General features: G+C 40.1%; 1 protein-coding gene across 1 annotated transcript; it reads left to right on the top strand.

The window, feature by feature from the left end:
- Positions 1-301: 301 nt before the first annotated feature.
- LOC149842288 (plasma membrane ATPase 4-like) lies at positions 302-14122 on the top strand. The gene is made up of 20 exons (XM_089999045.1): positions 302-579; positions 4629-4748; positions 4839-4937; positions 5041-5178; positions 5818-6132; positions 6440-6646; positions 6747-6866; positions 6969-7088; positions 7170-7292; positions 7408-7512; positions 7597-7741; positions 8112-8276; positions 8387-8625; positions 9847-9879; positions 9998-10079; positions 10168-10328; positions 10969-11142; positions 11604-11786; positions 11913-12091; positions 13785-14122. Exons 1-20 carry the CDS (start codon positions 523-525, stop codon positions 13879-13881), a joined length of 2862 nt encoding a protein of 953 aa, XP_089855171.1. The 5' UTR covers positions 302-522; the 3' UTR covers positions 13882-14122.
- Positions 14123-14353: the final 231 nt, after the last annotated feature.

Below are 14353 nucleotides of genomic sequence, written 5' to 3' on the forward strand. Positions count from 1 at the left end.
CGTCGGGCCACTTTTGAGTATTCAGTAGAGCGGGTTGACCACAAGGGAGCGACCCGCGCACGTGAAATGGGTATGTGGGGGCGCCGTGGTGGCCGAGTTTTTTCAAATGTCGACGGAAGCGGGCCGACGTAGACCGACACGTCACAGGTCATCCGGTGGAAAGGGCTTAGTGGGTGGGGCCGCCTGGGGGAGGGGAGTTGTTGGGTGGGTCCCACAAGGGATCTCTCGTACAGGGGAGGGAGGAAAGCCGCGCGAGGGTATAAAAGGTGGAGGGCGGGGGAGACGAGAGAGAGAATTCTACACTGCGTGTGTGTGTGAGAGAGAGAGAATTAGGGCTAGATTTTCGCATTGCTTTTCACCTTCACTTCCTTTTACTCTTTTTTTCGGCCCTAAATATCTGCGCTTCATCTTCTGGGTTTCCCTTCTCTCTGCTTGAAGGATGAAGGCTAGGGTTTAGGGTTTGGAGCGTCTACGCCTAAAGCAAGATCAAGGGACTCCCGGGAACGCTCGTAAGCGAGAGCGATGGACAGCGGTAAGGCGATCTCGCTCGAGGAGATCAAGAATGAGACCGTCGATTTGGTGAGACGCTCTCCTCTTCTCAACTACTCTGGAATTTGTTCTTTTTCCTTTAATTTCACAGGAATTTTTGGCCATCGATTGCTTTTTCTGATTCGTTATCGGTTTATCCCGATATTTGCGCGGTTCTTTTGCGGATGTGGGAATCAGCTAGGCGTCATTGATCTTCGCCTTTTTTTTCGCATTTTTTGAGTTACGGAATAGAGTTCTAGTTGATGGATGTTATGATGGATCATGCTCTCTTTGTCTTTTGATTCACTTTGGTGTTTTTGTTTTTTTTTTCTTGAATTTTTATTGAGTTTAGGTGTTTCTCATATTGATTCTTCGTATGTTCGTATGATCATTGAAAATTTCGTTGATTTGTTCAGTGTCTTGCTTTTGCTCTGTTTTCTGGCTCTTAGATGAGTTTTTCTTTGGAATTCATCGGTTAATTTTCCAACTATTTGCTCGATCTCTTTGGAAGTTGAGATCTGCTCAAGGTTTGACGATATGCTTCGTAGTTTCATTTATAAGAATCCTGTTCTTTTTTGTCAGAAATATAGGCGTCTGCCAAACGAAAGTTTCTTGTATGGGTCCGGTTTTGCTCTTATTATTATTATTATTATTATTATATTCATTATATTTCCGTGTTTTTTCGTTCGGGTTTGCCTTGTGCAGTGAAGAAATAGTAATTTTCTTGATCGTTTACTTTTTTCCTTTAAAGACGGGATCGCTTTTTGCTTACGATTTCTCCTATTTAGCTTTTGCAGATCTGCGATTCCTTTTTTCTCCCAAAGCATAATAGGGCTTCATTTAGTATCACGAAGATCTGGTTGTCGCGAAAGCGGCCTTTCTTTTTTATCTTGGAAAAATTTCGTGCACTTTCTTTTATTCTTATAATGAATTTTCCTCCACGAACATTCTGGTGTCTACGTTTTCTCGTTGATTATTGGGTTATTTTTCCATCTTATTGAGAAATAAAGGTCAAAAGGGTTTATTTTAAAAATCTATCTGCGCTTTAACTTTTTTATTTGCAGTTTGGATGCGACTTTATTATTATTATTTTTCAATCTATAAGCAGATCCTTTTTTGTAAGGTTTTGTTTCTATTTTATTCCTAACTGATAGCGTTTCCAGTTTTCCTTCTATTTTCCTTTCATTTATTTATTTTATTTCACTAAGATGAAACAGACTTTGAAGGAGAATATATTCTTTTAAAAATAACAGGTAATCAAGGACACCTGTCATAGGCATATTTAATTTTCTGTCTTCTTTTTACGCCTCACTATTTGAGCCCTAGCTCGATGAGCAAATGAGCAATTGAACGGCCCCAAACTTTTCTATTGCGTCTTCTTTATTCTGTCTTGGACCACTAAGAATCGATACTATTCTATTTGTTTCTCTGCTGGCCTTCGCTGTAAATATCAATCCTAATTAGCAACATAACCGACCTTGTTGTTTTTCAATGCATTTGGTCGTACGTCGAGGTGCTTTTATGTGCATATGGAGGCACTCTGATCGACCGTCCATCTCTACAGATGGACGAAGGGAAATGACCTAGTTGCATGAATAGACGAAACCGCTCCTAGAAAGCCTCAAGTAGTTTTACAGTTTTCCAAGAGGTGACACTCTGGGTTATTGTCGTGTTTGTCTCGAGGACTTATTTTTATTTATTTTTTTTATAGGCAATTCGAGGGTACTTATATGGTTGGGTAGGGAAAGGGAGGTTTGGGGAAGGCAGGGGAGTGGGTTTCTCCCGAAAGTCCCTGCCACGTGGCTGGGTTGCTCTTGTTTCCAATGAACACCGATCCCATCAATTGAAATGGGATGGGTTTCATCGTACATTCAATCCTAACAGTGGAGGGCTAGGGTTGAATGTTTGATGGAACCATCGTATTTCAAATGATGAGATCCGTTTCAAACGGGCATGACAAATTTTTTTATAACCATTTAGGCTTTAACGGCATTGGATGACTGAGAGCAAAAACTAAATACATGACGGTTGGGTGCCGTTCATCGCATGGATCGCGGGTTTTAGTGCAGTCAACTTTTCCCCGTTTGGGGGAGTCATCCCTCGCTCAAAAATCGCTTGACCCGTTTTACACGTCATACTATTAGGATATTTTGGCTTCATCGACAAAGCTCGGAGTGAGCCTTCTTTTTTTTTTTTAAATTTTGCATATCCTTTATACTTATTTTTCTTATTTGTTTTTACTGCAATATTTTACGTTTTAAAGTTATTTTATTCTCGCCGATAAGGGCGATATTACTTTATCTAATTGACACCCGCTTTAAACTTTTGTCGCTTGTAGCCCCGACCACGACCCTGAGTAAAGAATTTTAATAATTAATTGACAAAAGTCTACGTGATCATGCATACGACCGCCGTTCTGAATTTCGAGTTCTGAGACCGGCCTTGGAAAACCTGACGGTCATGATTTATAGCCTTTTCTTCAGTGAGACATGTTTTTGAACGCGGGACCCGCCTGAGATCTGACGAACGGGTGGTCAAGATCTCCAGTTGCACTGGGCTGGACCGCGGTATATCAACAACTTCTCGGACGCTTTTTCAATGACGTTTGAAAGAGAGAAAAAATCTCATAGAAAAAGAAAGTTTTGCCTAAGAAAATGTTAAAAAGTGAGAAAGAGGAGGGTAAGGGCGGTGGTGATGGTGGGTGGTAGTGGTGGTGAGATGTGATGAGGTGGATGATAAAAACTGTAAAAATAAATTTTTTCTTGATTGAAAATATTCCTCCACCTCATAATTGAGTGTTTTCTATCAAAAAGCTGTATTTTTTATAAACTCTTAGCGTAAAATCTCTAGTTTGGAAGGGTAAAAAATTAGTGCAAACTTTTTCATTTTCATCACTTTTCGTACATCTTTCTTGCTTCCAAATATGCCCATAGTGTCTCAAAGGACGAAAGTCCTCGTTGTGTCCGGCTTGGAATTTTGGGTTAGCCTCTTTGGTTCGGAGTATGGGCTGAAATGTGTGCGTGTGTAGGATTCCATGTGGGTCGTTTTGCTAGCAAATACGTGTGTTTCGCTAAGAAATACGTGAGTTGTCCACTGTATCCAAGACTCCGCCCTGATTTTTATAAAGTCCATTGGTAGTCGGACGCCATCTCGGGAAGAATACTGACAGCATTTTCCTTTTTTCAACTTTTTTTTCTGTGCTTTAGGATATATGAGAGCAGTGGGTTAGTTTCGTTCCAAGAAGCGTCATTATTGCCTCTTCTACGTTTTCCTTCTTTTTATTATTATGAAAAGCCTTCTACAAGCTTACTGAAGTTTTAGTAGAAGTAGCAGATGTACTTTGCTAGGGAAATGCGGAAATGGTGAATTCTGGACTTTTTTTTTAGGTTTGAGGCTGGGACATCAGATGATGCTCCATTGTGCAGTACCATCCGCATCCCCACTTTCTTGTAAAGTGGCATGCTTTGCTTTCACACTGAAGCCTTCACTTTTTCACTTTTTTTCTCCCGAAAGCCCCCGGGGATATGTGTCCACGATTTGGAATCTATTTGGCACAGGATTCCATCTTTTCTTTGGAATAAGTGCGTATCCCTATTCTCGGGTATTCAGTTCCTTCTTTGCAATATCTAATCCCTTGTTCCCTTAAAGATAAAATTCATATTGCCGGCTAAACGACCAAAATAACGTTAATCGCATTTGCAAGATGACAGTTTCTTGGTTATGCAGCTATCTCCTTTTTTGCGAGGAACTCCTTAGGTAAGTTGGTTGGGGCGAAGAGTGTTTCTTTCATTTCTTTTTCCGTCTATTAAGTAGATTTACAGTTCCTCTATTAATGGTATTCATCCATCAAGGGCTTCGAGGCAAAGCGTTTTCAATGTCACCTTATTGGACGGGTATTCATTACTTAACTATTTGTTTTTCTAAATTTGCTCGTCCACAATTTCATTTTTTACGTGGCTGCTGAATTCCTATGGTATGGACAAAACCTATTGTATTACGTTTTTTTTTATCCCTATCTACCACATAATTTTCTGTTTTAATAAATGAGAAGTGGACGCTATGAACTCTTGTGCTGATTGTTGTCTGGTATTGGTTACTAGGAACGTATTCCGATCGATGAAGTCTTTGAGCAGCTAAAATGTACCAAAGAAGGTCTCTCAGTGGAGGAAGGAGCCAACAGGCTCCAGATATTCGGACCCAACAAACTGGAAGAGAAGAAGGTAATGCTTCTTTTCGACTTCTTCCTCTGCATTATCACCATTCCTGATGGATGCTTGTTTTGATGCAAGAAATGCTTTGTGTAAATGCAGGAGAGCAAATTTCTCAAATTTTTGGGATTCATGTGGAACCCTCTGTCTTGGGTTATGGAGATGGCAGCTGTGATGGCAATTGCCTTGGCAAACGGAGGGGTTTGTGCAAACTCTATAATATCAATTCCGTGCCAATCATTAGGACACTAGCGATGCACGATGAAGTTATATTGGGATTAAAAGGTGGTTTTTCTTTGGACAGGGGAAACCTCCAGATTGGCAGGACTTTGTTGGAATTGTGGTCTTGCTGGTTATCAACTCAACAATCAGCTTCATTGAAGAGAACAATGCCGGTAATGCAGCAGCTGCCCTAATGGCGGGTCTTGCTCCCAAAACGAAGGTAAAATATTCCAGATTCTTTGTTTCAGGTTTCATCTATCAAGCTTTTCTTTCTTTTTCCTGTCTTTGCATGTTTTTTTGCATTTCTGTTGCGGAGAAGGAGAGAATGATGGATAACCAAATGCACCCACAAATGAGATTGTTCCAGCTGCCCTGGGTTATTGATCTTGAAAATGGATGATCCCACTTGTAGTGGGTCTGACTGCATGCCAAACTGAGTTGAATCATTGAACTGAATTGCAACTTCAACCTCCATATGCAAAATGTGTCGTTCTGTCGGGGAAGTGCTGGAAATTCGGCAAAAAGGATCCCATCCTTTTATATAGGATGGGTTCCATCCTATGTCGGTCCTAGCAATCCAACCGAAGCATCTGGACGGTTAGGATCAGTTCACACTTCAGGTGAAGATGTTGACCAATCCTGGCAGTTGATTGGACGGCTACGATTGAATGTAGGGTGGAATCCAACCTATGGCAAATGAAGGGATCCGTACTCCAAGAAGTCTATTCTGAAAAATTATTCTGCAAGTGGTTTAAGATTTTAAACTAGAAATATGGGTTTTAATTTCAAAATAACCAGAAACTGTTCCACATAAATATTTGGGGATTAACTGTGTTTTGTTTCTTTTTCTTTGATGCAGGTCCTTAGAGATGGAAGGTGGAGCGAACAAGATGCTGCAATTCTTGTTCCAGGAGATATTATTAGTATCAAACTTGGTGATATTGTCCCTGCAGATGCTCGTCTGCTAGAGGGAGATCCATTGAAGATTGATCAATCTGCTTTGACTGGTGAATCTCTACCAGTTACAAAAAATCCTGGAGATGAGGTGTTTTCTGGTTCCACTTGTAAGCAAGGTGAAATTGAAGCTATTGTCATTGCAACTGGTGTGCACACCTTCTTCGGAAAAGCAGCTCATTTGGTTGACAGTACTAACCAAGTCGGGCACTTTCAAAAGGTTCGTGAGAAAATTGCCAATGTTTCTTTAATTTCTACTGTTCCTCCTTTGTGCCTTTATTCTCTGGTGAAGTTCTCAATTATGATCATGGGACTTTGGTGAGACTTAGATCTGGTCTAGTTTTATTCTTTCAGATAAGATCTATCTTAGTTTTGCATCAATTGACCAGTATTGTAGTGTTCCTTTAAAGTGATTTTGAGTCAGCTTGAGTTGCATAAGTTGTTGGTCGTTATGCATTAGCAGATATCTGGGAGTTGCATGGAAGCCCCTGCATATTTTAACAATTCTTTGGCTCATCATTCTGCAGGTTCTCACTGCCATTGGTAACTTTTGTATCTGCTCTATTGCTATTGGAATGATTGTGGAAATCATCGTGATGTATCCAATTCAACATCGCAAATACCGAGATGGCATTGACAATCTATTAGTTCTCTTGATTGGAGGCATACCTATCGCTATGCCTACAGTCTTGTCTGTAACTATGGCCATCGGTTCACACAGACTGTCACAGCAGGTAGTTTCCTGTTGCCAAATTCACACCGTTCCTCTTGCGTTTCCATTATGCTCGAAGCTGCTTTTAACATGATAACTCTTCTTGCTACACCCACTTCTAGGGGGCTATCACAAAACGAATGACTGCAATTGAAGAAATGGCTGGCATGGATGTACTCTGTAGTGACAAGACTGGGACACTAACGCTTAATAAGCTTAGCATAGACAAAAATCTTATTGAAGTAAGTTTCAATTTAAGTTCCAATTTATTGGATCTTAACCTTTCTTTCAACCTTCTTTTGTTCAGGTTGATTCATTGTTTTAACACGCTTTTGCAACTTTAGGTGTTTGCAAAAGGTGTCGACAAGGAATATGCCATTTTACTTGCAGCTAGATCATCAAGAACTGAAAACCAGGATGCTATTGATGCTGCAATGGTTGGAATGTTGGCAGACCCAAAGGAGGTAGTCATGGAAATCAAAGGATGTTCTTTATCATTTAATAAGTACCGAATTTTAAGTCAAGGCAACTCATTGTTTGTGCAGGCCCGAGCAGGTATAAGAGAGGTCCACTTCCTGCCATTCAACCCTGTGGACAAGCGAACAGCTCTCACATACATCGAAGCAGATGGAAGCTGGCATCGTGCTAGCAAAGGTGCTCCTGAGCAGGTAACCAGCAATTGATATTGATTTTCAGATTCCCTGTAAAAGTATTGCAAAAAGTTTCTCTAATTATCCATGGAGATGATAAATTTCTTTATTATGGTATTGTGCGTACTGACAGATGCTGAACCTTTGCAATGCCAAAGAAGATGTTAGGAAAAGGGTTCATTCTGTGATTGATAAGTTTGCTGAACGTGGACTTCGATCTTTGGCTGTGGCAAGACAGGTCTGTCAACCTATCCTTATTTTGCTTATTGAATGAAAAATTCTTAATAGAATGCTGCTTATATGATTTATTAATCTGAATTAGGGGGTTCCTGAGAGAACGAAGGAGAGTTCTGGCGGACCATGGCAATTTGTAGGGCTGTTGCCATTGTTTGATCCACCGAGGCATGATAGTGCAGAAACCATCCGTAGAGCTCTCAATCTTGGTGTGAATGTGAAGATGATAACTGGTATATCTGATTGATTTATTAAAACTTAACCATTCTTAAGGTTATTTCTTAATATCAATATATTACAGTTATCAACAGGAAGAGATAAAACTTTCGACATAGAACTTTGTTCTTTTTTTCTTTTTATGATGAAAGATGTACTCAGCTGAAATATTTCAATTGATATACATAAACCAGAGAGACATTTGTGGCCTAAGATTTAAGTTTTTCTCCTAGTTCTTTTGGCATCCAAACTCAAAATCTGATAGCTTTGCTAGGGGTCCAAGTTCAATACCACAAATTTGAGACCAGATTGTCCTGGGGAGTTGCTACTCTTTTGCTCCTTTCATGTCAACTTTCTTTCTTGCTCATGTACTTGTCACCCTTGCAGGCGATCAGCTGGCTATTGCTAAGGAGACAGGGAGGAGGCTTGGAATGGGGACCAACATGTACCCTTCCTCTTCATTGCTTGGACATGACAAGGATGCTTCAATTGCTGCACTTCCTGTTGATGAGTTGATCGAAAAGGCTGATGGATTTGCAGGAGTATTTCCAGGTATATTTTTCCAATCTGATTATAAAATCATCAATTTCATAATTACAGCAGGGCTTATAACTGCCAAATTATCAACATTATTAACCTTGAGGTTTGTCTTGTGGAAACAGAGCACAAGTATGAAATTGTAAGGAAACTGCAAGAACGGAAGCATATATGTGGAATGACTGGAGATGGGGTGAATGATGCCCCTGCCTTGAAGAAGGCAGATATTGGAATTGCTGTTGCTGATGCTACTGATGCAGCCAGGAGTGCATCAGACATTGTTCTCACAGAACCTGGTCTTAGTGTCATCATCAGTGCTGTGTTGACCAGCAGAGCTATTTTCCAGAGGATGAAGAACTACACGGTAACTGCTTAGCATTAATTTCAGTAATTCACAACTCATTGAATTAACTGAATACATTGACAACTGATGAGCCCTTGTCTTGATGTCAAATTATATCCACTTGTGTCCACATCCATGTGACATAGACACACTCTAGTCTGTGTAAACATGAAACCAAAATGGTAAAAATGGCATTTGACGTTGACCAAGTCCAAAAAATGGAAAAAATGGTAGGGTATGTGACATGTGCCCAGGCATATCCCTTCTGTATCCATGTTGCATACAGTTAACATGTGTCTGGCACATGGTTGCCAGTTGAGGAAGCGGGAGCGGGAAGCGATACGGGAAGCGGGAGCGGGAAGCGAGGCACTTTCAAAATTTTAGGAAGCGGGGAAGCGTGGGACCACTTAGGAGCGATTCGGGAAGTGTCTCGGAAGCGACCTAGGAAGCGTCTCGGAAGCGACCTAGGAAGCGTCTCGGAAGCGAGGGGGAAGCGAAAAAAATAAAAATAAAAAATAAAAAATACAAAAAATTTAAAAAAAACAGGGGAAGCGAGGGGGAAGCGAGGGGGAAGCGTGGGGGAAGCGTGATGGGAAGCGCGCTTCCCATTAAAGGGAAGCGCGTCCCCCATTAAAGGGAAACGCGTCCCCCATTAAAGGGAAACGCGCTTCCCAAAAAAGGGGGACGCTTCCCCCCACGCTTCGGAAGCGCGACGTTCCGCGCTTCCGAAGCGCGCTTCCCCTTTTAGCTAGGCGCTTCCGGTAACCCTGGTCTGGCAGCCTTCTGGAAATACACCATGTTACATCATTAATGGTGTTTCTTTTCATAATTTTGTAAATAATAAATGATGTATTTATCGGTTACTTTGGAATTGCACAATGCCTATTAATGTGTTTCAATTTCTAAAATGCACATGGGTGGTGATAATAAATGCATCAAATCACCTTGTCTTTTAATTTATCCTATTAATTTGTTAACATCCAACTTTTTGTTAAGATCCACTAAAAGTTGGATGTTAGTCAACCTTATCCAATTGTGCAGTCCAAAGCCTTCTTTCAGGCCAATATGATCAAGGGTTTCATGCTTCAATTACCAGGGTCGGTATTGTATCCAAGTCTATCTCTTGACAGACATTTTAGTCAAGCTGGTGACTGCATTTTTTGTGTGAACAATTATTTCGACTCTTTCATGAAGTCTTGTTCTCTGTGTTTGACACTATTTTGATTGTTGATGTGTTTGCAGATATATGCCGTCTCCATCACAATACGTATAGTTGTAAGTATCTTTTAATCATGTTTGAGGTTATCATTATCCTTATCATCAAATTTGATTGGCCTCTTTCATCTTTTCTTTATGTTTGCATGTTAATTTTCTTTATATCTCTAAAATGCAGCTGGGGTTCATGCTTATTGCTTTGATTTGGAGATTTGACTTCTCTCCCTTCATGATTCTGATCATTGCCATTTTAAATGATGGTTAGTCTCATTCCACATTACTACTAATAAATTGGTAATAAGACTTTTCATGATCCTTTTTGACTGAAAATTTGTTAATGTTAATTAGGGACAATCATGACAATATCAAAAGATCGTGTTAAGGCATCTCCTCAACCTGATAGTTGGAAATTGAAGGAAATTTTTGCAACTGGTGTGGTTCTTGGTGGTTATTTGGCTCTGATGACTGTCATATTTTTCTGGGTTATGCATGACACCAACTTTTTCTCGGTAAGCACTTCTTCAGTGCAAAATAAGGAATTCTGAAGGACATGAAATTGCTTGTAGTTCATGTTTGTCTTTATTGTTATGGTTCATTTGGGACAATGACTAATTTTTAATCGTCCTACCAAAATTGATAGGTCACATGTAGTGAACTCAAATACATTATTTGGGAAGGAACCCTGGCCAATACGGGATCAACATTATAAATCCTTGTTCAGAACCAAGTGAAACTCATTGGCTGATTGTGGGGCTTTGAAATTATAGATATTATAATCACTGCCTTTGCACAACCCAAAGATTAAGTGTGATCCCTTTTACCAGTGGATCCTGATCCCTTACCACCCTGGTCACCAGATTCTCATGATAGGGATTTAACTGTCTGTAAATGATTGAAAATGGATTTGATCTGGATAGGCCAATTGGATCAATAGATTGAATGCCAGATCCTGATGGATTTGACTAATTAGCCCATGTAACCTTCATTGGAGAAAATTTATCTGAACCTATTTTTTGAATTCAGACCGTCTATGTTACATTTAAAATTTTATCATCCTTTTGCTTCTCTTAGTGCATGTTTTTGTGCCATTTCATGGGATAGCATGCCCATAAGTGTTTGGTTTAATGGATTACTTGGGGTCGCTTGCAGGACAAATTTGGCGTAAGATCACTAAGGGACAATGAAGAAGAGATGATGGCTGCATTATATCTACAAGTCAGTATTGTAAGCCAAGCCCTCATTTTTGTCACCCGTTCTCGCAGCTGGTCTTTTGTGGAACGCCCTGGTCTCCTTCTTGTCAGTGCCTTTATAGTTGCGCAACTGGTATGTGTTTGTGACACATGACATTGTTTTAAAGCTTGTAGATTGGGGTAGTAGTTGGAAGAATATGCAGTATATCTGTGTGACATGGACATACATCCGCCAGTGTGTTTTGGCACTAGCCATGGATGTTTGACACAATTACTGCCAACTTAATTCTGCTATATATTATTATGCACTCTAGCAGAGGAAAGAAGTGTGAAATTATAGGTGCTGAATAAATTTTTTTATAAAAATCGGCACTGGCTACTCCAAACTTGGCAGTGATCTACTAACTCATTTGCCTTGTAGCTTCTATTTTTTGTTTTATACTTGATGTTTTCATGTAGAATGTTCTGTTGTTGGGATTCAATAAGAGCTGATATTTTCTCTATGAGTAATGTATTGGTTTGAGTTACTTAACACGCATGTATGTAGAACCACCTGAAAAATGAATAACGTTTCCAAGTAATTGGCTTTACCAGGTGGCCACCCTTATTGCTGTCTATGCGAAATGGAGCTTTGCTAGAATCAAAGGATGTGGGTGGGGCTGGGCTGGTGTCATCTGGTTATACAGCATTATCTTTTACATCCCCCTTGATTGGACAAAATTCTCTGTCCGCTATATTCTCAGTGGAAAGGCATGGGACAACCTGTTACAAAAGAAGGTGTTTCTGATTGTTTCTTTTCTTAATTTCGCTTTTCTTTTTCTCTTTTACCTTTTTTCATCATGTGTATGTTTCTTTACTCTACTCAAAGACTTTGGGTTTCTGCAAATTTGTTCTATTACTCAGACTGCATTCACAACCAAGAAGGATTATGGAAAAGAGGAAAGAGAAGCTCAGTGGGCTCTAGCACAACGAACATTGCATGGGCTTAAGCCTCCAGAGTCCACCCTGTTCTCTGATAAGAGCAGTTACCGGGAGTTGTCGGAAATTGCAGAGCAGGCCAAGAGGCGTGCAGAGGTTGCAAGGTATGCACTTGTGAACCTGTATTTGCATATATGCTTTCTAGACAATTCTGAAGGGATATGATAACCATATCACTTTTATTAACACTCGACTGGTAGAGAAGCATCTCTGGGGGCTGTGATTAAGAAAGAAATACCCCACAACTTTAAGTTTTTTTTTGGTTTGTCAGGTTGTTTTTTCAGTCTCCAATCGGTCAAAAAATGGCTGTATGGTATAGTTTGATGTTTACAGTATCAGCCAGACCATTTTTCAGCTAAAAACTTGTTTTTTTTTCTCTGTGTTTTTCATTCTCTGATAAATTTTCTGTCAGGATGGTACCAACAAAACTAATATCTAGCTTATGGCCTGGAAAATGCTTGAGAAAAACCAATGAAAATGGGTTTTGTCATCCAAATGGACGGAAATCAGGTTTTTGCAAACTGAATGTGCCAAAAACCTGAAAACCATATCACTTTTATTAACACTCGACTGGTAGAGAAGCATCTCTGGGGGCTGTGATTAAGAAAGAAATACCCCACAACTTTAAGTTTTTTTTTGGTTTGTCAGGTTGTTTTTTCAGTCTCCAATCGGTCAAAAAATGGCTGTATGGTATAGTTTGATGTTTACAGTATCAGCCAGACCATTTTTCAGCTAAAAACTTGTTTTTTTTTTTCTGTGTTTTTCATTCTCTGATAAATTTTCTGTCAGGATGGTACCAACAAAACTAATATCTAGCTTATGGCCTGGAAAATGCTTGAGAAAAACCAATGAAAATGGGTTTTGTCATCCAAATGGACGGAAATCAGGTTTTTGCAAACTGAATGTGCCAAAAGCCTGAAAACCTGGGTTCTTAAAACCCATGTTTTTCCCTCCGTCATCCGAATGAGCCCTAAAAGCTAATTGATTCGAATGGCAATCATGTGCTTTTTGTAGTGCGAAGTGTAAATTTGACAGTTGCTTTCTTGGCTGGGAATGTGCATAGAGGTATTATGCAGCAAATGTGACTGATGCCCACGTGAGATATGGGTGTGTCATGATGGTTGCTTACACAGCCGCATCTGTGAGTCTGATTGCCATTGAACGATGGTTACGACACTTGTATATGACCTCTCTCAAATTGTGCTGTCATTCAATTGACTGTATGAGGATTTTAAAACATGTGGTTGGATAACGATGACCGTTTATTTTGCTACTGATTTAATTCCAACACATCCGGCTAAGTAAACATTCCATCTTGAAAGGACCCTGAGTTTTCACCATTCTCAAATTTTTTAAAATAAAAAGAAAAGAACAAAAATTGTAGGAACAATGGTTTAGAGCAGAATTGGAGCATCCTGGGAAAATTGCTGAAGTGTTTTCAATCAGTTGGTGATAGCACAATATCAACCGTCTGGTATCTGCAGATCGTTTGAAACTCTGGGTGACATTAGCAATGTCACCCAGCAGCCAGAACCGTTAATCCCACCCTGGCTGGGTCCTGCTTGAACTGAGCTACAGTAGAGGGGGCATGATTAATGGTTCTGCTGATGGGTGACATTGTTAGTGTTACCCAACATTTCATACGATCCGCTCTCTCTGGTATCTGCGAGACTGGTTTCACTTATGAATAATGTTGATGTATGTTGGTTATATTGCATTTTCTGCTGCTTGTGAGTGTAAGGACATGTTCTATTTGTATGTAATGTTGGTATAATGCGTGTGTGTGCATCCTTGCAGGCTTCGTGAGCTTCACACCCTCAAGGGGCATGTGGAGTCGGTGGTGAAGCTGAAAGGGCTGGACCTTGACAACATGCAACAACATTACACTTTGTAGATCACAGACTTTTTTGAAGAGGCGATATGACAGAGTGTGAGTGCGGGTATCCGACCATCCATGGCTACTGGCTAACCACATATTTTTGCTTTGCTTCTTGTTTTCGTGTGCTTGCCCTATGCATGTTGTAACTTCTGCAATTTCCCAATTGTGGTGAAACTTTCTTGTTCCGCCCATATTTGGAATGAGAATTTCTGAAAGTAATGGAAGTTGAATTGGTCATGCATGAGTTTTACCAATATTTGTGTGTGTGTGTGTGTATGAGCGAGAGAAAGAGCATCTAAATCGGTAGTTAATGCAACAACAAAACGAGTGCTAAACAAACTGACCCACATATTGTGCCGCATTGAGTTCAAGGAAAGCTTCTAAAACCTTTGGACGGTTGCTTCGGATGCATGAAATCATGTTTTTCCTATGCATTAGGACAATGTGGAAAGCTTGCTTCTGAAGAAAGGGAAATCATGTTTCTTTA

Source organism: Nuphar pumila, chromosome 3 (genome assembly GCF_984573655.1).
Source record: "Nuphar pumila chromosome 3, dmNupPumi1.hap1.1, whole genome shotgun sequence".
Taxonomy (NCBI): domain Eukaryota; kingdom Viridiplantae; phylum Streptophyta; class Magnoliopsida; order Nymphaeales; family Nymphaeaceae; genus Nuphar; species Nuphar pumila.

Coding starts and splice junctions, on each gene's coding strand:
- LOC149842288 (XM_089999045.1), top strand. CDS start 523: ATGGACAGCGGTAAGGCGATCTCGCTCGAGGAGATCAAGAATGAGACC. Junction 10,080..10,167: donor CATTGCCATTTTAAATGATG/GTTAGTCTCATT, acceptor AATGTTAATTAG/GGACAATCATGACAATATCA. Junction 11,787..11,912: donor ACAACCTGTTACAAAAGAAG/GTGTTTCTGATT, acceptor TCTATTACTCAG/ACTGCATTCACAACCAAGAA.